We start from the raw sequence: 24,209 nt of genomic DNA, 5'->3' as shown, positions 1-24,209 counted from the left end.
GGTTGGATGTCGGATGCTCTTCATGGGTTTGGCTCTTAAAGCATCATTTCATTCCTCAGCTTGAGTTAGACATGTTGTCTGCTGTTGCTAGGATAAAAGTCAATATTCGTTTACAGTCACTAATGAGCCAAGATTAATATGAATTTCTAATTAGGTTACTCATTACCATTGCTATTAGAGAGGAAGCCACAAACTTTATCTAAGAAGAAGTTGACAATTTTCTAATGAAAAGAGGCGTCACGGTGCTCTCTGCTGATGGCAAGGGCTAACAGCAGACAAGGTCAATTATCTGCAAAGGAGCCGAGTGTTGGGAGCTTTATCATTTTGTGCGGGAAAAATAAAATGTGTCGACCATTTTGAGACTCAAAACCTGATGATTTAAGTCAGGCGTGTAGCATTCACATCTGTCTAAAATGTCTAAATCTAAAGCATGCACCCGCTACCTAAAATAATAATCATGACATGTCATATCAACATACAAATTTAGAAACATATCATTCCAAAATGAAGTATTCCTGTAACAGCAGCGTTTCAGAGCAGTTTGAAGTGTATGTGTAGGTATGACATGCCACAGTAGCTACATGGACGCAGATCTACATACTGAGGCCAAGGGTGGAAGTCAAAGTGGAAGCTGCGAAAGGAAAAAAAAGACAAGAAAAGAAAATAAAAAGACAAAAAGGGACAAGCAATGCTAAGCAGACGTTCACAGACGACACATTAACACAGTGTGTGATCAAAGGGAATGCTCAAAGCAATGCACGTTTTAATGGCGTGAGAGAAAGCAGGCAGACGACAATTAACAGAAACATTACTGACATTTAAACACATAGTGATGTACAGCTGCCACAAATACCTTGATGAATGAATGATCCAATCTTAAGAGTTTCTCACACACATCCTCACACACAGCTAATCACTCGCAACACAACTTGAATGAAATACTGAATTTCTCTGGCATGCATTTGTATTTAAAGCCCCACCAAATCATTTATGCTGACAGTATCTGTTGTTGCAGGTGATTTAACTGACACTCAGGTGAAAGTACAGTTTCATTTCCCGTCCAGTCGTTCATACCACCGCCTGCAATCTCACAAAAGCTTGACTCCAGTTTGAGCCAGCTGAGGTATGGCGTGCAGTCCTCAACAAGTGATATGTAATTGAAAAGAATAGATTACATCCTACCTTCCGTCTCATTATGATTACTTACCCACCAACTCTTTTATGATTACACAATTCAGTATCAAAACCTTCAGTTTCCCTCCTGCTCAAAGCAATTTTCTTTCTTAGCTGATTGTTTCATAGCTCGTGCTCTCCGTCCAATCAATAAGCACTTGCTCTCTCATGACAGTGATAAATGAATACCTCCACTACACCAATGTGAAACTGTTTATCCACAAAAATTACTTACATGGAGATGTAAAAAGCTTGGCTGCCCAGGCATAGATCATATTCCGGTAGTTCAATGCCATTTTTATTTTTTATTTTAATAGTGAAATGGCTTTGTCACTTACTTCACTTAGCCTGGGTGCTGTCCAGCCAATTCTGCACCTCAAAGCCCGTCTGTGTTCTCATTGTCTCACCCACACCCATGAGATTATCCACACATAGAACACCTAGTCAATTGCTTTCTGGAACCGCCATCACTCACTTGTTTCTAGAGTAGTGGTGCACTCCTCGCTGACAACGGGCCCGCAGCCCACCGTGGTGCAGGAGCGCAGGTAAAATTTGTATTTGCTCACAGGCTCCAAGTCGCGCAGGTTCCACTTGGTGGTGTCAGGGTTGCTGATGTCTACTGTCTGCAGTGGCCCCACTTCTTCTGTGTCGTTGACTAGATGTAAAAATGGCAACGAAAAAAAAAAAGGGGTTAATGCTTTTGATTAAGGCCTGCATAAGTGGACATATTCCTTATATAAGGGGTATCATACTGGCAACTGGGAGTAAGAGGAGTAACAAATTCAAATCGCGGGGGGATCTTCCCCAACCCATCTGAGGGTTATCCCCCCAAAAAATATCATTAAAACTATGCTGTGTATTGTAAATAACATAATGATGCATACTTAAAATAATTGTGTAAGTAGTAAAACAATACAAACACACACAACAAGACCGGTTGGAGAGAACGAGAGAACACAGTAAGAACGCTATTTTATTCACTTTAAACAACATTAATTTTCTCTAATACGGATGATGCAGAGTCCTTAATAAATTAGTCATGACACAAAAATGATGATAATTAATGTATTTTTTTCCATGAGTCCGCTGTGTTAGTGATTATAATGTTACCTAGCTCGTTTGCGAACTAAGTTCCAGGTCCCTCCTTAATTAAGGAGGGACGTTTTACAGTCTGTATAACCCGTTCTTCCACTTCCCCTTCTTGCTCAGTTTCAATTATTTGTCCTGATGGTATTGTACTGTCACTAAAAAAAGGAGCACATATTAGCTCTTACCCTAGCCCATAGCCTGTAACTAGCTTGGAAATACATTAAAAAAAGGAGTAAAGATTTTACACGCTGCAGATTCTCTGCTGGCATTGTAATAAGGAGATTTTCTCACACGAAAATGGGGTGAACAATTGCCTGCTTTATTTTACAGTCCATTTACTAATAACCACTGGTGACCCAACCACAATAACCTATATATATTTCTTTTATTTAAATAGTGACTGTGTGATTCCTGTACGTTGCCACACATTGAGAAGTTTTTTTGTTTTGAAACACACAACTCTGGCATTTCAAATGACTTCCAAGTGCCAATCACAAGACATTTCAGCGATGCCAAAGAAAGCAAATGCCACTTGTCATTTTGGCTTGCGCATCTGCTTTTTGTGGCTTTAGCCACAACATGACAACTTGTCATATGCTTGTTTGGTTTAATACCCCTTTAACATGTTTTTTGTTGCATTTAACAAACAGATTGTGTCCTACACTTTCACTAGAATGTGTCAGTGTTGTCTTTCTCTAAATTGTGATTGGATCTCATTTTTCACTACATAAAGCAGCACAGTAGGTAGGGAGGTGGCATTTATGTTCTTTGTAGCAAAAACAAACACAGCAGGTGTTCAGGTGACCTTTGCTGTGAAAGAGGTGCTACGTCTCTCGACAGAAACAATGACAAGAATGTATTAGTCTGCTTCTCTTTTTGCCTGGTCACCACCCACTGTTATTAGACATCACACTTTTTATTTTGTTGTTGTTTTGTTTTATAGGGACAAAAATGGTCCATTTTTGGTAAATTATGCAATCCTGACTGTTGCCGAGACGAGGCCACACACATTACATTTCTACCCTATGGATGGATACTTTCTCACTTATCACACTCAGGCCTGACAGTTGGTGCACATGATCTTATAGAGTGAACTGGCTGAAGGCTGCGGACTTTGGCTCCTCCACTGCTTTCAGACAACATTTCCAAATATCCTTTAGCCCCACTTGGCCAAAAATGGTTGACCTCGTGTAGTGTGAAACAGACTAAGACTTACTAACACTGAAATCTGAGAATGACCCAACAGTTAGTTCTGAGCTCAAATGGGAATAAAAACAGAATGAAGTGAAGCCAAGGTAATTTTTACTCCTACTCGTGTAGATCAGTGGAGGGAAAACTTCACTCGCTCCAGTCCTGATAACGTTGCTCTACAGTACCTCTAATATAGAACATGTTCAAAAATGTGCAATCTGCACAAATATCCAACTGCAAATAAAGTGAAAGAGTTCTCACATAAATTCCTCAGTGTTTTTATACTACATTTGCAGTGTAAGTGTAAACTGTAGCTACTCTGCCACACAGCAAAAAAGTAATGCAGCCAACTGCTCTGAACAAAAGAAATGACAGAATGGATCGAGTGTGAGCCCTCGTCTTCACCTTTGTGACACTTATCTTAGCCTTGTCAAGTGGTGTCACTAGCTTCCTGAGAGGCAGGCTAGTAGTTGTTTAGTCTGCACTGGCCTGCTCTGTCCAAGGCTTTAGTGTGCTTTCGGAGCTCTTTAAGGCAGTGTGACCATGCCACCCACTTAATGCTGAGGGGATACATTTAGCCTTTAAATTAAGGAATTTATTTAGCGATTTAGTCAAGCAATACTGTCAAAAAAAATCTTTTGAGTTTAGTGAACAGCTATTATTACAAAGTTAGTCTCGCATTGCCAGACCTTCTTCCACAGCGCTGCGGAGGAGGGTCTGGCTAGTCCACACAGCATTCCTGGATGGAAGACAAAGGGGCTCATGGGCGGCGCGGAGCCCTGGTGCTCTGGAGCCTCTGCAAAATAGCCTCGGGAAGGAACTTGTTTTGGTGGAACATGTGTACGTTTAGTCGTGCAACAGAAAACTCAGATTGGACAGATAGTCTAGCTAGCTGTCTGGATTTACCCTGCAGAGATCTGAGGAGCAGTTAACCATAGTCCTCACAAATCCACCGGAGTTTAAAATTCCAACACAAAGAAAGCAGAAGGTAACGGACATCCGGCCGAAAAGAAGGATATACGGCGCCAACGGAGCAATCCCGGAAGTGTACTACAAAGTTTAAGGTGCCCTATTGTCATTCCCAGAGAAATTCAATTTATCATCTGCATTTAACCCATCTTACAGGCCCACATAGGAGCAGTGGGCAGCTGTTGGCGTCCGGGGACCAACTCCAGTCTTTTTGCCAGTGCCTTTTGGTCATGGGGCACTAACCTAACATACATGTTTTGGGTGGTGGGAGGAAACTGGAGCGCTTGGAGAAAACCCACGTGAACACAAGGGAGAAATGCAAACTCCACACAGAAACTTGCTGTGTAACCACGGAGCCACCGTGACCCCGACTGGTATTGGTGGAGAAAAAAACAAAAAAACCCTGTATCATATCCCCATCTCCTGGACGTATTCCTCCATATTTATTAGCAGGCCAGTGTACTGTTACACTCACTGATCATCTTTGGTGACAACTTGATACAATGATCAAAAGGTTTCACACAGAAAATGTGCCACTTCAAAGCAGGTTAGTTTAACCGTTTAAACGCCCTGGTATTCCTGAATGCTCAGCGTGTTAAACGACATTCAAACAGGCCTTCCTGTGAAACCTGTGAGACGTGAAGCTATTACAGGCTGCGGTGAAGATGGGGCGTAGCCCTAAAACAGCTGCGCTGCAGCTTGAGATTCCCTTTGTGTCGCTGATGATACACTGACAGCTGGCCACATTATCCTCAACATTTCGCACATGACTTCCCTCAAGGGGACTTTAAAAAAAAAGTCACACTTCAAAGAGCCTATCAGCTTTATTGCTGTGGTACAATGAAAACGTCCTCTCCTGAAATACCGTATGACACTTGGCCCGCTTGTGCAGCCGCCAAATCAAACTCAATTAGCGGGGAAATGCGGCACAAAGACGTTGTTGGAAGTTAGTCATTGGCTTTGTATGACTTTTGTTTAAGGACAGCAAAAGTGTGTGCACACATGGGGTGCGTTCAGTGACGGTATCCCCTGGGACTGTGAGCTATGGTGAAGATTTCCCCTGAGGACAGGATGGGGTCAGTAAAGCTAGACCTTAACAGACTGTGACACAGTGGCCTTGGTCAGCACTAGCTGATCCATGATGGTGACACGCAGGCCAGCAGACATCACCCTGACATGTCTCCTATACAGACACTCTGATCTCCCTGTGACCCCGAGCCCTATTAGAGCACCACAATGATTTTCCTTCCCTGGCTGAGGATCACGGGTTAGACTATCACCAAGATCCTCCTCCTTTCTTTAACCAACATACTCCTGGACTGTAAATACTTGTCTGTATCAATACAATATAGAGGTAGAGGCTGCGCGTTTAAAAAGAGTGAGACTGTTAAGGTCTCTGATATACTGTTTCCAAATTGAAACATATGGCCTATGTGTTTTTGTATATAATCACTTTCTTTTTTTAAGAGGGTACAAGCTGACAAGAAACACAGGGATGTAAACACTATTAACCCTCTGGGGTCTGACGGTGTTTTCAGACACACAGATCACAAAGATATTGTTGTCAATGTGAACAAATCTAGGCTGTATTTTCAAAGTACCATGACTTTTTTCCCCAATACGGCACAAGTTCAGCTACAATAATATCATAGTAGAATGTATTTCATGATTGTACAACTGGTAAATAAACAAGTTGTAAAAGTGAAAAAAGCAATACATCCTAGTGGCAACACAGGGGCATCACCAATATATCTGAGTTAGTTAAGCAGGAGGCGTAGGAATACGTACTGAGCTGATACTCGAGGAGGTACCCGGTGAGAATCCCATTAGGCTCCAATGGCGGGGCCCAGACCAGAGAGACAGTGTGCTTCTGTACATCTGTGACCCTGAAAACAGGATTTTTCTCAGGGACTGTGGGGGGAAAAAAAGGTAATACACACAGAAAGCAGTCAACTTCTGCAACCCAGTTTCCTTGTTTATTATTAGATTTTCCCTTCAGTAGTTGTGAATCAATACGCTCCATGCTGTTTTTCCACAATCCTACCTCCCTCAGGGGTTTTGAAGTTGAGGGGATGGCTGCCGGGGCCGTTACCCCGCCCGTTGAAGGTCATGACGATGAGGCTGTACTCAGAGAAGGGCGTTAGTCCCGGTACCGTGGCGTGGCTCTGGTCCCCGGGGAATGTTAGCGTATGTTTGTCTCCGTGGCTTTTTTTTGAGGCCACCAGACTGCGCAGACGCCACCAGTTTATCTGCATTGGGAAAGAGACGCACAAAGCCATTCATCACTTGTTTAAACTCACTTTTGTCTCATGTTTATAACTTTGGGTTTTTAAGTGTTTTAATCTTTTATTTTCATTGGTATTTTATTTTTTTTGCTTGCTCATTTACAGTTTGGGTCTTACTGTATTTTAACAATTTTTATCATGTGAAGCACTTTGCGACTTTGTCTGTAAAAGGTGCTATATCAAATAAACGTATTATTATATTATATTATATTGTATTATATTCTCAGCAGCGGCAGCAAGGCATCAAACTGTGTACATCACACATGTATATGTGTGAGAGAATGCTGAATTAAGCCCTATTCGCACAAGACTAGTATTGCCGAGGAAATTCATGTGATTTAGAAATGACCCCCCTCCCACCCGCATCTGTTATTGGGGCAGCTTATTCACACGGGTTAAGCGAGGTCTATATTTTATTAATATATTCTATATTTCAAGGCTCTATCTAATCCTTCCATTATAACTGCCAACGCAGCCAATACGACTGCAAATCACAGAGACACCGATTGGCACGGGACTAAAATGATCACACAACCTCTGTGTCTGGCGAAATAAGGTCGGTAATTTGTGATGGAAGTTTTACATGACAAATAACAAACATGGCAGATTCGCACGGGATTAAGATCACAGACGACCTCCGCGAATGTTACTAATTACTAGAAGTCCCCAGGTAATATTAGTCCTGTGCAAATAGGGCTTTAGTTATTCTGTTTTTTGTTATTTTTCTGGTGGTCTGTACAGAAAAACAGTGAGCTGGCTAAGTAAAGGAGACAGAGAGGGGTGAGAGAAGCAAATGTTTGGATCAAGGTCAGGGCCTTTCCTTTTAAGCTGTGTCTAAAAGCAAAAGGTCTGTTTCTGAGGTATTACCCTGTAGCCTCCCAGATGTCCATGTAACTTGTCCTTGTGTACACGCGTCCAGCTAACCTTGACCACTGAGCTGTTCAGCCCCTCCACAGCTACATCCTCAGGTGCAGCAGAGGGAACTGTGGAGGCAAACACACGTTACAATCTGCAGTAAAGCTGAAAGTTAGTCCAGGAAAAACAAAGCCGTGAGGAAAGTCATACAACAATGATTAACTAGTTTGAGTTATGCTGAAAACAACTCAAATGATTCCACTATTACTATACAACTAGCTACACTTACTGGTCACCTATTTATAGAAGTACCTACAATATTAGGGATTAAAATCAATGGATTCTTCAATACCTACACTCACACAAGCTAATGTAAATGATAAAGACTATTGAGCTACAGGGTGTAACTACTGCACTTAATAACACCACATTTGAGTGAGGACACAACAAGGAGGAGAGTAATGACCTGAGGATACTTCCTGGGGGCAAGTCCAGAAGAAAGCTAAACACAGGAAATACAGTAAACTTCTGCACAGGCTGTTTTTCTCTTGAGAAACTGTAACTGCTACAGTACACAACTGTGAAACTTAGTCCAAGTCAAACTCAAGTCTAAAACTTTTACTTCTAAAACTTTTGTAAATGTGTAAGTAGTAAATTGTAAAACTTGAAAACAAATCATTTTCCACAGTTCACCCAAATTAAGGGATTTCAATTAAACCACATCTTTCTCCATAAGATCATAGATATCCTAAAGCTACACTGGCTAATTTGATCTTTGGTAGATCCAAATGGCAGCAAGGGGTGGGTAGAAGGTTTGAACTTCAATACCCAGAAACGATACAAGTTTAAGTCAGAACTCCAGACACATAACAAAGTGATACAAATATCTGAAGGTCTTCAGAAAACTTTATTTTAATTACATTTGAGAGCAGAAAAGTTGTATATATATATATATATATATATATATATATATATATATATATATATATGGCTTATTAGGGCTGTCAATCGATTAAAAAAATGAATCTAATTAATTACATACTCTGTGATTAATTAATCTAAATTAATCGCATACATAATTTTTGCCCGGTGCCTTAACCGATACTTTTTAAGAAAGTTAAAAAGAAAAAAAAACAAGGGTACTAAACAACAGTCGGTAACATTAAAGAAGGCTTGTATTGCTAAGGCCATATGGTCAAAATTAAATGATTTAATCATAATGTGATAACTATAACAATAACTTATTTCACTAGTAAATTGCTGTTGAATGAGAAAAACAACAACCAGATGGGAAAAGGGCCTTTAACAACAACTTTGAATGCACCACGATGCTGTAGATTACCAGTTTCATTGAACGCACCGTCTGTGTTTTTCCGACAACGGCAGCTGCACATTGCATCCCGGTGTTGAATCCTCTACAGTAAAATACAGTCACACTTTACACCGTTTAGCGTTAGCTGTCATCATTGTAACCGTGTTTAATCCAGCTACTAGCTAGAGGTAGGCTAACGTTAGCTGCTGCGATGTTTCTGTTTCCTGTAACGTCTGTTTCAGAGCATCAGAGAGAAGCGCAGACATCAGTGGCACCGAAATGAGTCGCCGAAATCCGCGTTGCTATTCGGTCTGGTAGATGCAGGTCATGAAGGCACCTGTGCCATATTAGCACCGGATTTCGGTACTCAACCCTATTCAGGAAGAAGATTTTTATAAGTAAATGTTCCAATGAATGTCTCCCTCCTTCATTTTACAGTCGAATGGTGGCTAGAACGGCTCCGGGGCAAAGTTCAATATGGAATGGATTAATCTGCGTTATTTCTTTTAACGCGTTATTTTCGATTAATTAATCAAAATGAACGTGTTATTTTGACAGCCCTAATATATATATATATATATATATATATATATATATATATACACACAATTTAAATAAGAAAATATAATGCTTCTGTTATGGGTTTTTTCGGGCATCTTTAAGTGCATCTTTGAGTGCATCTTTGTCAATAAAAAAAAAAAATTAACTTCTTAAAGAACAATGTTACATTTCTCAAAGCAGCGTTAACTTATATTATAGTTGTTTGGGGGTTGAGGAACAAGACAACAAGCTGGATAACTGAAAGCTGAAAAGACTTAGAGACTGTGAGAGAATATATATATGTGTACACAGAACTTGGATTTTCAATTTAAATAAATAATTTAATATATTAATTCTGATAATGTCATTTATTGAAGTGTCACAGTTAAGGAAGGCTGTGTTAAGTTGCATATTTTATAAGTTCACATCTGGGCCACCAAAAATGTATTTTGGCCACCAGATTTAGGGGCTTGGTGGCCCAAGGGGCCAGTGCCTAAAATATTAGCGTCTATCCCTGTTTTGCGGGTTCGTCACTACACCAGAACGACCACTGTCACATTACTCATAGTCATAGCTTTAGGTAACATCACATGAGGTCAATAAAGTTTACAACTCACAGTCCTCTCCTGAGTAGCCGGTCACTATCTTGGGCTCGGGGCCCCAGCCCTGATGGTTCCTGGCTTGGATCTTGATCTCATAGGGCATAAAGGTGGGAGTGTTCTTCACCACAAACGAGTGTCTCTTCACCATGTGTTCCTTCCAGTCCTCCTCCACGTCCTGTCTCCTGTAACTCACCTTATACTCCAAACCGGGACCATTGTGCTCAATGGGTAACAAGGGCTGAATAATGGATAGAAAATAAGGCCAAAATAAAAAAGGAGGAACAATGGTGTGAATGGTTTCATAGGCACTTTCACCGTTCAATGTCACTGCCTCTGTGGGATTAAAATGACAAGCTAGCCCAGTGAACTCTGCTTGGAACACTGGCGTTGTTTTATCCCGCCATCTCAAAAAACAATAGAACAGAGCTTTAAAATCGAGCTTGCTAAGACATCATAGATGAAAAGATTTATCTCTTCACAGAAGTCAGACTGTGAGAAATAGAATGAGACACCATTATCTGCAAAAGCAAATCATTAACAGTGGGAGAGCTCATGAATCCAGGATTCAGGGACTACTTTACCATGACAGGGCAACCAGATAATAAGTGAAGGAGAGATTTATCTTTTTACAATAAAGCTGAATACATTACTGTACTGTACTGGGTTAAAAGAAAAAAAAATCATTTTCATAGCTCCTTTCTCTTTCTTATCAAAGAAAAGGAGCAGCTTTCAAAGGAAAGGCATTCAGAGTGATCCCAGAAAATGGCTTTTCTAAAGATCTGAACCACAGAATGAAATATCAAAAGTGGGCCATTTCTATTAAATTAAATTACTATTGGTAATTGCCTATGAAACATTGATAAAACTTCATCTCTGTTCTTTGAATTCCAAAAACTGTAGCAGATGTGAATAATTCACTGTAAATGGAGCTGACATTACAGAATTTGCAGTAAGAGGATAATAAAAGACCCAACTCTATGTCTTACCTCCCAGTTGATATCCATTTCATGTGGCAAATGACCTTCGATTTTGATATTTTCAGGGTTCTTGTCAGGAGCTGGAGAAAAAGAAGGAATATAGATTTTGTCACTATTGTTAGTGGATGAAATCTCCGGTAAAATAGGCACACAAGAGAACAGATTTTCAACAAGAGTGGAATCAATTATGTAGCAGGAGAGTGTTTAAAAGTTCACAGAGTAGCAGTGTTGGCAGCTCAAGTGGCCTGAAGGACCTTATCAGAAACTATGACAAACAATGAAAGGAGAAAGCCTCAGACCTGCCGGGGGGGTTTTGTATCTTTCTGTGGGCTCACTGGGAAGACCCCTCCCTACAGCGTTTAAACCAGACACGCGGAAGCGATAGTCGACGTGGCCGTGGAGTTTGAGCACGGCCGAGTTGTGGTTCCCAGGTACTCGGAGCAGCTCCTTCCAGTTTCCCGGCTCCCACTGGCTTTCCTCATACTCGATAATAAACTCTGTTGACAGGCAGAAAGACAATCAGAGCGGCCCCTCACTGCTATAGTTCTTGCCAAAGGATGGCTTATCTAACCACCAGCTGTGCAGAAAACTCCCCAAACCCTGCTCTGGGCTTGTATATCCCAAAGGGAAACTAATCATAATTCATGCTTGGATGAATCAATAATAGACTCATGTTGTACAAGATGGTATCAAACAAATCTATTTACATGCAGAATGACGCCCAAAAATATGTATGTCAGATTAATAGCATTCACTGCTAGAAGCACTGATTTGGTATGTACTGACACCTGCGCACACAGATGCTCCTTTTACCTGTGGTGGAGCTGTTGTGATCGTCCCCAGGGATCCATTTCAGTTTCACACTTTTGCTCTTGTGTTCAGACAGTACCAAGTACTCGGGTGCATCAGGGACGTCTGAAAACCATCACAACAACATGGCTTTGGAAAATCACAGACACATCAATCTCTGCAGTAAAAAAAGGCCATGGGAACAAATGTTCAATCAAATCGCCTCGAGAGCCAGAGGATGTGGAACGAGCTGCATCGCTGCATAGGGCTGCCACTGTATCTTTTAGACTTTAAGATGTCAAATGTATCTCGAAAGGGTGATTGTCAGACACAGCACTGCACTAATAAAGCCACGGTCTGCATGTTCATGATCTGCTTTGGCTTCCTGACATATTGATCTCTTTATGTGTCATACATATATGCAGCTCCACGGGTCTCTGATCCTTTGGCCCGGAGCAGTCATACTGTTCATATGTTAGCTCACCTAACACCATGAGCAGTGCTGAGGCTGTGTCTCGGTCCACTGGAGTTCTTGCCACACATGTGTACACACCCTGGTCCCTGTGGCTTACATTGATAATCTGAAGAATACCGTCCTCCACAAAGTATCTGCCGACAGAAATATGGAGACAAAGTATTGATTGACAGAACTGAAAGGTAAAATGGCTTTCCAGCTAGGAGTCAGTCTGCAACGCTGTAAAAAAGTATTCTGTATCCTACCTTGAATTCTCAGTGTTGTTGAGGGCTATCTTCATGTCATCCTTTTCCCACAGGAGCTCAAAGTCATTGCTAAAGGACTTGTCGTACTCTGCGAGGCATGAGAGCTGGGCCGTGGTACCTATTAGGATCTGCAGGTCCTCCTGGGCCACGACTATTCTAGTGGGATCTTCCAGAGGCACAACAGTATTAGTTACATTTCAAGGACTGTGAGCCACTGCAAGCACTTTTACAGGTAAAACTGTTTACCTTTCACATAGAGCATGGCGTCGACGGCAGACGATCCCTCCGTGTTTTTAGCTAAACATGTGTACTGTCCCGTGTCGTCTTTCTCCACGCTGTAGATCTCCAGCGACCCATTGTCGTGAATGGTAAGCCTCGGTCCCTCCACGGATTCAGAGGAGTCGTCTTTGCTCCTGGAAAACATTCGTAAAAAAAACACCTGTTAAAGTCTCAAAGCACTCTCACACCAAATTAAATATGAACACAGCAGCAGTCTCACTGGATACCTCCTACACTGTGGCAGCAAAAGAAGAAATAAAAGTTGCTAAATAGAACATTAGTGTTGAGTGACAGTTTCAAAGAAACAGCAGGTCACCAATAAAGAAACACGCTGGTTTCAAGGGACTGTATGCTTCGAACAGTTGAGACCTACTGCACTCTGCTGGTGTGTGGGAGACAGGAAAAGAATGGCACACTTACCAAGTGATAGTAGAAGGAGGAGAGCTGAAGACGTTGCAGTGCATCATCACTCCATTCCCCTCCACAGCAGAGTAATCCTCCCCCTCCTTGGTCAAAATCATGGGGGACAGATCTGCAAAGACCATGCAGCAGAATCTAATCAGCAATCTAACGCTGTTAGAAAAGCCATGGAGGAACCTAGGTGTGGCCCTTAACTACTGTACTTTTCAGGACTTTTAGGCAAAAAAAAACAACACTAAAAGAGATCAAGTTTGCAATTTAGCAGTCTTAAAACCAGACAAAACAGGAAGGAATGAGGCAGTTAATCGTGGGTTAAGACAGTTGCTTTCCCTGTGCGTTAATTATATGCTCCTTAGTGTCAAAATATGACTCAGCTGTCAGGTTGTCAGAAACGCGTAAATGTGAAAATGAAATCTAAGAAGAAAACAATAGAATAATGAGTGAGCCGAGCGTGTGCACCTTATCAGTTGTAGCCAAAGCCTCCCATTAAAATGGTCTGTCTCTTCTAATTGTTTACAAAGGCAGCCGCCGGGACTTAGCATTCAGCGACTGTCCAGTTTTATTAACTCCTGTGTCACCGAGAACAAACTCCCCGCGTTTGTGGAGAGAAACAGAAAGCAACATTCTGTTTTTTATCTGCACTTGTAAAGCAGCACATGTTTATCTTATGGCCCTGAAGTCAGTATGGAATTGAGAGGGAACTTGTTAGCATATAAATGGCAGGGAACTGGGCTTGTTGCTCCACAGGGAGGACCACTAGCCTGAATGAAGGAGTACAGCTTGTAGACAGCCCTCTTTCCCTGGGCTCCACACTGCTTTACGGGCATATGCCAACATCAGCGCCAGCTCTCTAGCTTGACACATCAGTCAGCAGTCTCCCAATGACTCACTGCAAAGTCTGACACTTACTCACAAACACTGTGAAACAAATGTTGTTTTGGAACAGATTCTTTGGAGCGTGTTTCTATGTACTTGATAAAAACATGATGGTGAAAAATGAAATGATGATGACTCATAGAATACAGTACTTACTCATGATCATGATGTTTGCATTTGACAGAAGGGTTCCATGTTTGTTGGAGGCCTCACACTGATAGACTGCACTGTCAGATGCTTTGGCGTTACGTAAAACTATGGTGTCATCAAACACCTTCCTGTTTGGTGCAGGGGCCCCTGTAATGAATCAAGGACACATTCAGGAAATACAAGAGTTTTAGGTCATCCCCATTCCATCCTGTAACACTGTAAGTACATTAAAGACTGGACACAAAATGTCAGCTTTAATTCCTCCAACAAACTCTCACAGCTGAAGTCAGAATTTCCCCCAGAGTACAACAAGCCAGGGCAATCTCTCCCGCCCACTCTCTCCTATGTTATACGCTATGTAATATGTTGTATTCAAAAAGGAAAGCGACAGAACTTCAACATTTAGTCTTCAAGCCTAGCGCTCAGTAGAAAGGTTTTAAATAGTGAATTGAGTCTAAAGTTAGACTGTCGTGGGGCTGACCCTGCAGACTGCACTCAAAATGTCAGCTTTAATTCCTCCAAAAGAGTCTCACAGTTGAAGTCAGAATGTTACCCCTGAGTACAGCAAGTAGAGCTGGGCGATATAGATAAAATCAAATATCAGAAATGTTTTTCACCAAATACCTCGATATATATTGCAGCGATATTGTAGGGTTGACAATTGGTGCTTTCACAATATATTTACACAGTGAGATTTTTGATGAATAAAAATCAGTAGATATTATAACTGAGTGGGTAAAGGCAAATAATAGAACAGCTAGAACAGTCTGGTTAGTTCAGAAAATAATTTCACTTTACTGTAATGTAGCCTTCAAAACCAGGAAAAGACAGCACTTGTGTCATAACACGATATCCAAAATCTAAGACGATATCTAGTGTCATACCACGATATTGATATAATATCGATATATTGCCCAGCCCACTTTTAAACACTCTCTCCTAAGTTTAAGTTATGTAATATGTTGTTAGGGCTGGGTACCAAATTCAATACTTATTAGGCACCGACCGAATTGCCTCTAAAGTATCGAAAAATACCTCGTCACTCAATACCCAATTTCAATACCTGAGTAGATCTCATCAGCGTCAGGGAGCCAATAAGCACGCAGCATGCTTCTACTAAGATCTACTAATGCTGCTGATTGGCTGTCTAACGTTACACGTCGTAGAGACACGCAGAGAACACTCTACGTCAGGCACATAGAAAGGTCTCAGTAGTAGGAGCTTAAAAAAAAAGAAAAGATTTATGCCGTAATGTGTAATGTTGTAATTTCTTTTTGTTTTATAAAATTGGTATAGAAAAATAAATTGTTTAGGTATCAAAGTCATGGTATTGGTAATGGTACCGGTATTGAATATTTTTGAACGATACACAGCCCTATATGTTGTATTAAAAAGGAAAGAACATCAACATGTATCCTCTTTGTTGATTTGAAATCACCAAGTCATCAGGACTAGCGCTCAGTAGAAAGGTTTTAAATAGTGAAGTGAGTCTAAAGTGAGACTGTCATGGGACTGACCCTGCAGAAGTTCACCGTTCACTCTCCATGTTATAGTCGGCTGAGGAGTCCCACTGGCAGAGCACTTGATGAGCACGTCTGAGCCGATCATACTGAGCTGACTCTCCGGCTCAATCACCCACTCTGGAGGCTCTGGGAAGACACAATCAGCACCATATTATCAACCCGATGAGGGCCATTATAAAGAAAGACAGTAAGCATTTACAGCGTGGACACAATCACAGGAACAGTTGCGCAATATATGTTATTCAGGTTTGCTGCAATAAATGCTACACCTACAGGTCTGGCCTTGACATGCAGGCATTGAGGCACAGGAGGCACTTCAACTGCCTACTGTCTCGCCAGTCTCATTGTTGGCATTATGTAAAAGTGTCTCTCATTGAAATGATTCTCTTTATAATGTAATGTATTTGCACTTAAACCTCCATGTAGACAGATGCCACAATGCCCAGCACAGCAGAAAGCCATAAAAACAAATCAAAGCAGAGGACATTGTGGTTATTTACAGGACATTCAATTAAAATGTTACACCGCATAATGACTCCAAGTTTATTCAGGGGACAATTATTCACTCCAAGCTGCATCAGCGTCATCAGGTAGGAGTTTATTAGGCACCATTTTTCATCAAATTATGATTTATAATAGCTTTGCATCCATAGTGATGTGCCTATAAACATTGCTCCCTTTGTATTTACAGAACATCCTCTTTAACAACTATAATACATATGCAATGTAGTAAAGTAAGTCTAGTTGGATTTCAGTTGTCAATAAGTTGTTAGTAGTTCCACATCCACACACCTGATACTGAAGTTGGGAACAACTGGACTAAAGTAGCCAACAGTACTTGAAAACATTGATGCATCGGTATTAACAATCTGAGAATGCATATATAATATGAAATCAGTCACAGGGGACATTTTTCTGTATGAGTACTTTTGCTTTGTTTCTTTGAGTACGTTAAAGTGTAAATGGACTGTATTTATATAGCGCTTTTCTAGTCTTAACGACCACTCAAAGCACTTTTACTATAGTTTACAGGAACCATTCACCATTCACACACATTCATACACTGTGGCCGAGGCTGCCGTCCAAGGTGCCACCTGCTCATCAGATAAACATTCACACACATTTACACACCGATGGCGCAGCATCGGGAGCAATTCAGGGTTCAGTGTCTTGTCTTGTCATGTCTTTGACATGGGATTGTAGGGCCAGGGATCAAACCACCAACCTTCCAATTGGTAGATGACCGCTCTACCACCTGAGCCATAGCCGTTAAGTAAAACTTCTTCACTGTTTACTTCAGTATGTTAAGAATCTGAGAACTTCTGAACTTAATCTTGCTCCTTTTAAAAGGATCGTTGAATACTGTTTTATTAGAGCTACTAATTCTGCTCTATAGGCTTCTTTTAAAAAATAATTTTATCAGTCTGTTATTCAAATGACAACTATGAAATTATTTCAAATACACCATGATGAAATACATCACTGTGACTTCACAGCACGCTGTAGTTACCTTCTACTTTCAGGGTGAAGTAATGGACAGCTTCTCCAAGTCCGTTCTTCGCCTTGCACATGTACTTCCCACTGTCTTCCTGTTCAACTCTCGGCACAAGCAACAATTTCCCATGATTCTCCACTTTTGCTTTAATGGGAAGTTGATGACCTATCTTCACCCACTCAACCTGTGGAGTTGGACTAACAGAAAAGGGGACAAAGTGTGAATATAAAAAAGTAAGATATTGGCTGTAAATGACAGAAGATGACACAAATGTGGGGAAAAAGACCAACATCTTGGACAAATAATACTAACATGTGCAAGAAACTTGTTACTTACAATCCTTCAGCAATACACTCCAATTTCAAGTCCTCTCCTTTAACCAGCTGTGTCTCTGATGTGGCAGTAGAAGGCGTCAGAAGAGAGGGTTTTCTTTCAAGGATTGCGTTAGCTAAGGAAGCACAGCAGAGATTAGCCATTATAATATAAATCACATGGCTACAGTTTTATACTTTATACATTTAGATACACACATCTGCCATCTGCATGTTTGTAGATGACAAAGAGCACCTTGTGTGTTATACTCTAATAACTTAAAACTTACCACTTTCAGGACTCATGTCACTTTTTTCTGAAATGGAGGTGGATGAGACAAAAAAAACAAAAACAAGGAACATGAGGACAATGTGGATACATCATGACAAACATCACCAAGATCAAAACCACAACATAAAACCAAGGAGATGCACAAAAACAAGACAGCATGACACTTGGATGGCTTTTGAAGTGTAGCTATGGATACGGACATTAATGAACATGTTGGAAATGATCAGCGCTCTGAAAACAAAATCAAAGTTTGCATCATGCTGGTTTGAGAGAAAAAAAACGCACTCGAGTGAAGACAAAGAAACTGAAGTGACACCTACTTGTCTGGACGATGACAGACATGGCGGTCTTCTGAACGATGGTTCGTATTCTTGGGAAGGCGGCAAAGCAGCAGTAGTCTCTCCTGCTGTCCTTCTCCACCGCGTGAGAGAAGTAAAGGTCTCCGTTCAAGCCCATAGACACCCTCTCATCCTGTTCTATGTGCTGAAGATCTGAGCACAGAAAGAGAAGGATTTCAAATGTTTTTGGTCATTTGTCTTACACCCCGAGCGTGTATCAGACATGAGAATGTCTGACGCAGATATAAATCAATGTGTCATATCTATGGTCTGACTTAATGGAACTCTACTTTTTCCCCTGCTAAGGATTGGTAGAATGTAACTAAGTACATTTACTCAAGTCAAGTATTTTTGTTTAATGCAACTTTATACATCTACTCCACTACATTTCATAGGGACATATTGTTCTACTACTCCAATATCTGACAATATAGTTACTAATTGCTTGTCAGATTAAGATTTTACATGCAAAATAGTTATATTTATAGGCAAGTTTATAAAATACAATACATTTTTTATTTAATAAACCAGGGGTTTCTAAAAAATAAAATAAAATAAAGATTAGAGAAAAGTCCATGCAAATATACAAATTTGTACAGCAGAATTACATTTTTTTCTTCATTTGTATTCCATTTATTATCTCACAACCCCTCAGATTTATCTTGTGACCATGTGGAGGGGTTTCAAGGTTGGAAATCACTGAATTGAGCTACCTATGTGCATATAAAGTGGTTAAAACTAGCTCCATATCAACCTGCGGTAACAGAGAATTGCTGCATAGGCATTGATGCATCAGTATAGATATAATAATGTCACATATTATAATTTATCAGGGAACATTTCTCTGCAGAAAGGGTTCTTTTACTTGGGTTTGAACAATGTTTGTCTGTACAGCATGAGTTTGTAATTACCCACCCACCTTCAGATCAGTGAGGTTAAAGGGGTCAATCAGTCATATTTTGCTGTCTAAATATACCGAAATTCAGCACGGCATGGGTTGGAATAAAAGGTGTCTCATTACATTATGTTTAAATGATTTAGTGTTTTTAACTAAATTAAACTCGCACCACTATAAATTTATTATAAATTAGAGGTATCACTTACTGATAGTCATCCAGTAGATCTGGAGGGGAGGTATTCCTTTAGGTGGATTACACTTTAAAGTAAAAGGCTGGCCTTCCTCCACCACAACAGGATCAAGTGTTTCTTTAGGAAACTTTGGAACATCTAGAAAAAAAGACAGAACCTACAGTGAGTAAATGAAGCGAGACATGAAAGAATACAATATATGGTGCAGTTCTCTTCTACTCCAGAAGATGGCAGTAGTATCATTCTTGGATTTAGTGGGAGGCATAGCATGTGTTTTCTGGGCTCTGTATCCTTCAGTAGATTGAATTCTATGGGATCTTTCAGTTCTTGGCCTGCAGAAACAAAACAGACATCACTACTACTATTGTGTGTGGCTTGTCACCACTGCTGAGCGGTTGAAGCCCAGCCAAATTTAGTCAAAGTCCCCCTTGGAGTAGATTTTCTTTGAGAATGTATAGTACTGTGTTTGGAAACCAAATGAAAAATGTAGCAAAGGAAATGATGGAAAGGCTGGATCACACTCGATGCCTTTTTCCCCCTCCAATGCAGTGCTATAGATGAGATGCTGCAAGGGGTGGAGAGCTCGGGAGCCTCAATGACTTTCTGCCACGACCAATACAATGAAAAGCTCACAATGGAGAGGTGCAGTCATTACACAGGACTGGTGGCCCTGAATCACTTTGAAAGCACTGTAACAGAGCACCACACACGCACACGCACGCACGCACGCACACACACACACACACACACACACACACTCACAGATGTGTGTTACTCACGGGGCACAATGAACTCAATCTCCTTCGATATGGCGGTCCCCAGTTTGTTTGAGACGTAACAGCGATAGGTTCCCTGGTACTCTGTAAGGTTCCCATTATTGGGAATCACAAAGGTCCCAGAATTCTCCTCTTTCATCAGCCGGGGGTCTAGAGAGGGGTCAAATTCCTGGCCATTCTTCGTCCATCTGAATCTACATACAAAAAGCCGGTATTGAAATGTCAATTCCTTCAACTAATGCTGACCTTACCCCAAACGACTTTTTAAGCGGTTCCACTGTTGCAGACAAATTTCCAATATCGGGATGAAATCATGAGAGTCTTCCTAGAGTTGGGGCGCACTCCTGTTGTCTCAATCGTCTGGTGTAAGGTGGTCATAAAACTCAGTCCGAGACTTTTTCCCGCCTTGACGTTCCGACAAAATCAAATAAGTTTTAACGTAAGTTTTAAGTCTAAGTGAAGTTAAATCACGTGAACATTGTCAACAACCAATGGGTGCGCTCCATCCAGCACCAAACAGGACGCAGCAAACGGCTAGAGCTAGTGTTGTTTATTTCCTTCTGGTTCAATTTTTTGCAATGTGTGACCCCGCAAGATCCCCAGTCTTTACATATTATGACAGTCTTTAACGTTAGATGTGAGATGGTGTCAGACTTTAGTCTTTTCAAAGTCTGTTCAGAGTCTTCTAGTGTATGGCAGGCATATGACTCTGGCATGCTCATTTTACAAAGTTCCAAACCAGAGCACACAAATACAACATGTTGATAACAAACTTTTTTTTTCTGTTTGTTATTGGTGTGTGTGTGTCTGGCTGCTAACAAGCTCTCCATCCTCTCTTCCTCCCATCTGAAGTGATGCAAGGCTCTGTACTCACTCTGGCTCGGGATTCCCTTTGGCTTCACACGTCATGGGGAAGCTCTCATCAAAAGGGAAGGCGATGAGAGAGCTGGGCGACTGAGCTGTGATGGTGGGCAGCTGCTCAACTGGGCAACAAACAAACAAGCATGGAAATGTGAGAAACACAACACGGGCCTCAATACAGAACTTTATTCAGATAGATCATATTCGATGTGATACTGCGACAGTGGTTCCCAACCTTTTTGGCTTGTGACCCCTTAAAACAAAGCAATGTCTACTTGCGAGCCCTCATCGCTGGTTATACCGCCTCCGTGAATATATATATTTGTGAGCAGTTTTCAGTTTCATATTGTTTAATTGGAAGTATTTTAAGATGCTTGAAGTAGTAAACATGTCCAGTATCTGAAACACCCAAAATTTGAGGGAAAAAAAAGATCATTTTTAGATAATCATCATGTGACCAATCAGAGACATCTTGGGCCTCTTTGGGGGGTCTTGACCCATAGGTTTGGAACCACTGTACTATGATGTTTATTACTGTACGTCTCTACATGCAGAGTTCTATCCCAAAACATTATTTGTCATAAAACACTGACAATAACTTTACTCAAAATAAGTAACACGTGTATTACTTTGTCTATAGAGATGATGATTTGCCATATAAATGAATGAGTCTTTGTTAGTTTGGTTTCATTTTGACATAAAACTCTCATTTGTTCTCATATGATCTCATGATGACAGAGCTGTGACATGAACAAGGAACAAACACAACGCAGTGAGAATGAATAGTACCGTGTGACCAAATGTAAGGGAAAATGAGGACATGCTATGATTTCTACAAGCTAAAATACCAGCATTATGGAGTCATGACTGATGACACATGAGATTCAGATCCAACACATATGGCTGTAAGTAAAGCTGCTGCTGCGCTCAACAGCGAGCCAAAGAGATTAATGGAAGAGAGCCGAGGATGTCACTAATACCAGCTACGGGATGGAAGAGCGAACTTACTGTTTATATGACTTAAAACTACAAAATCCATGGCAGCAGGGGGAACACAAACAAAACAAAAACAGTCAGCAGTTTGGGAATAATCTTTTCATGTCACAAGCATTCTCTCGATAAACCCATTTAAACACACATGAGTAATGCAAAATCAGAAGACTGAATTAGATATTCTGACATCAGTGAGCCCGAAAAATACATTTGCCTTTTCAAAAATACCCTGTTTGAACTGGGTTTTTTATCAAGCCCTTAAGAGATATTTCTGAATAATTTAGAGGAAGAGGTTTGATATGTGTTTCCAAGGAAACTGGGATACACGCAGATCCAACACAAGTGAAACAAAAACCCTGATTCAAAGAAGATAATAGGTGTAAATATATTCCATTCACAGAATACTTGATGATAGCAGTTCTCTACAGTGTGATTTATTTGCCTCTAAATTATTCGACAACTTTTTTTTCTGATAAAAGCACTTCAAGATAAACCAACGACAAGTTTTATGTAGATGAGCATTAACACTTTCAAAATTCCTTGTACATAGCCTTTCCTTGTTTATACAGCCTGCTGCATCTTCCTGCTTCATACATGACCTCCTTGAAGTATTACACTGTAAAACATCAAACAGCAATTCAGTGGAAACAACTAATCTTTTATCATTAACGTAATATAAATGTACAAGTGTTTCATTTTTAGTAGGGCTGTCAATCAATTAAAAAATGTAATCGAATTAACCATGTACTCTCTGATTATTTAATCTAAATTCATCACATACATAATTTTTGCCTGGTGCCTTAACGGTGCCTGAAACGATACTTTTTAAGAAAGTTTAATAAAAGGGGAAAAAAAAGGGGTACTAAATAACAGTCAGCGACATTAAAAGAACGACTTGTTTATTGCTAGGCCATATGGTAAAAATTAAATGATTTAATAGTAATGTAACAACTATAACAATAAGTTATTTCACTAGTAAATTGCTGTTGAATGACAAAAACAACCACCAGATGGGAAAAGGGCATTTAACAATAACTTTAAATGCACCACAAGGCTGTAGGTTACCAGTTTCATTGAACGCACCGTCTGTGTTTTTCTGACAACGGCAGCTGCAGACTGTTACATCCAGGTGGAATCCTCTACAGTGAAATACAGTCACACTTTACACCGTTCAGCGTTAGCTGTCAGCATTTTAGCCGTGTTTAATCCAGCTACTAGCTAACGGTAGGATAACGTTAGCTGCTGTCAAGTCTAGTGTTTAACTAGCGTCACGTGCAGCGATGTTTCTGTTGCCCGTAACGTCCGTGTTCAGACCATCAGAGAGCAGCGCAGACATATCAGTAGCCCAGAAATGAGGAGTCGAAATCCGCGTTGCTATTCGGTACGGTAGATACCGGTCGTTAAGGCACCGGTGAAGTATTAGCACTGGATTTCGGTACCCAACCCTATTCAGGAAGAAGATTTTTATAAGTAAATGTTGCGATCAATGATCCAGGCAGCACATTCTCGTCTCCCTCCTTCATTTTACAGTCGAATGGTGGCTAGAACGGCTCCGGGGAAAAGTTCAATACGGAATGGATTAATGGTTATTTTTTTTAAACGCATTATTTTGACAGCCCTACTTTTTAGAGCCATTTTAATAACATGGGCTGTCTGCCCTAAAGTCTTGAAAGTACACTACCAGTCAAAAGTTTGGGGTCACTTACAAATTTCTGTCTTCTGTCTGTAATGGAGTGGAATGGAAATTTCTAAGTGACCCCAAACTTTTGACCGGTAGTGTATGTTTCTAATCAAACGTGATCATCATATTAGCAGCACCATTAAGCAGACTTCCCAGCATGCATTGCTTAAGGGTTAAAACTGTCCCGAAACCCTTCTTTGATTTATCTTGTAGTTTAAAGGAAGCACAGCCTACGTGATAGAAACTTGCAGTGTGTAATTTTAAAATAAATAAAATGTAATGTTAAGCTAATTTAGCTTAATGTCTTAAGCTAACTTGTTTTTCTCAAGTTCAGTGAATTTAATTCAGTTGGTTTCACCTTTTCATAACTCAGGAGACGAGTGAACAAATTATTCCACTTTAGTTCAGTGAACTCACTTTTTGAAGGCAGCAAGGGAACTTGAATTTTTAAGTTGAACCTGTTAACACTGTTGTACAGTGTACAAGCAATTATATTAAAGGGTCAGTTCACCAAAAAATGTGAAAAAAAAGATTTGCTTACGGATCTCTCCATCTATCCAGATAGTTTTGGTTTTACTTGGCCAGATTTGGGGATATCTTTCTCGGAGAACTATAGCAGTCAT

General features: G+C 40.6%; 1 protein-coding gene and 1 long non-coding RNA gene across 20 annotated transcripts in view; one reads left to right on the top strand and one right to left on the bottom strand.

Annotated features, from left to right (window-relative positions):
* The window catches only part of LOC116037333, a 30,611-nt gene extending 13,764 nt beyond the window's left edge, over positions 1 to 16,847 (top strand). The window contains exon 3 of the long non-coding RNA XR_004101841.1: positions 16,708 to 16,847. This is a non-coding gene — a long non-coding RNA (uncharacterized LOC116037333). The remainder of the gene's footprint in view (positions 1 to 16,707) is intronic.
* Positions 1 to 24,209, bottom strand: part of chl1b (cell adhesion molecule L1-like b) — a 71,081-nt gene that overhangs the window by 10,937 nt on the left and 35,935 nt on the right. For 5 of the 19 annotated variants that reach the window (XM_036001741.1, XM_036001733.1, XM_036001743.1 and 2 more), the window contains exons 3-26: positions 21,921 to 21,938; positions 20,926 to 21,034; positions 20,055 to 20,245; positions 19,291 to 19,413; positions 18,169 to 18,339; positions 17,847 to 17,873; positions 17,582 to 17,693; positions 17,261 to 17,442; positions 15,745 to 15,876; positions 14,234 to 14,374; positions 13,202 to 13,313; positions 12,749 to 12,915; positions 12,503 to 12,668; positions 12,267 to 12,391; positions 11,807 to 11,908; positions 11,293 to 11,490; positions 11,003 to 11,073; positions 10,032 to 10,254; positions 8,029 to 8,064; positions 7,575 to 7,690; positions 6,467 to 6,671; positions 6,211 to 6,333; positions 1,649 to 1,828; positions 602 to 631 (exon numbers count right to left, since the gene is read on the bottom strand). In XM_036001741.1, coding sequence (XP_035857634.1) covers positions 602 to 631; positions 1,649 to 1,828; positions 6,211 to 6,333; positions 6,467 to 6,671; positions 7,575 to 7,690; positions 8,029 to 8,064; positions 10,032 to 10,254; positions 11,003 to 11,073; positions 11,293 to 11,490; positions 11,807 to 11,908; positions 12,267 to 12,391; positions 12,503 to 12,668; positions 12,749 to 12,915; positions 13,202 to 13,313; positions 14,234 to 14,374; positions 15,745 to 15,876; positions 17,261 to 17,442; positions 17,582 to 17,693; positions 17,847 to 17,873; positions 18,169 to 18,339; positions 19,291 to 19,413; positions 20,055 to 20,245; positions 20,926 to 21,034; positions 21,921 to 21,938 — 3,060 coding nt within the window. The remainder of the gene's footprint in view (positions 1 to 601; positions 632 to 1,648; positions 1,829 to 6,210; positions 6,334 to 6,466; positions 6,672 to 7,574; positions 7,691 to 8,028; positions 8,065 to 10,031; positions 10,255 to 11,002; positions 11,074 to 11,292; positions 11,491 to 11,806; positions 11,909 to 12,266; positions 12,392 to 12,502; positions 12,669 to 12,748; positions 12,916 to 13,201; positions 13,314 to 14,233; positions 14,375 to 15,744; positions 15,877 to 17,260; positions 17,443 to 17,581; positions 17,694 to 17,846; positions 17,874 to 18,168; positions 18,340 to 19,290; positions 19,414 to 20,054; positions 20,246 to 20,925; positions 21,035 to 21,920; positions 21,939 to 24,209) is intronic. The other 14 variants (XM_036001739.1, XM_036001740.1, XM_036001742.1 and 11 more) reach the window with 7 other exon arrangements.

The sequence above is a fragment of the Sander lucioperca genome, chromosome 6 (genome assembly GCF_008315115.2).
Source record: "Sander lucioperca isolate FBNREF2018 chromosome 6, SLUC_FBN_1.2, whole genome shotgun sequence".
Lineage (NCBI taxonomy): Eukaryota > Metazoa > Chordata > Actinopteri > Perciformes > Percidae > Sander > Sander lucioperca.
This window is presented reverse-complemented; position numbering and strand designations above follow the sequence as displayed.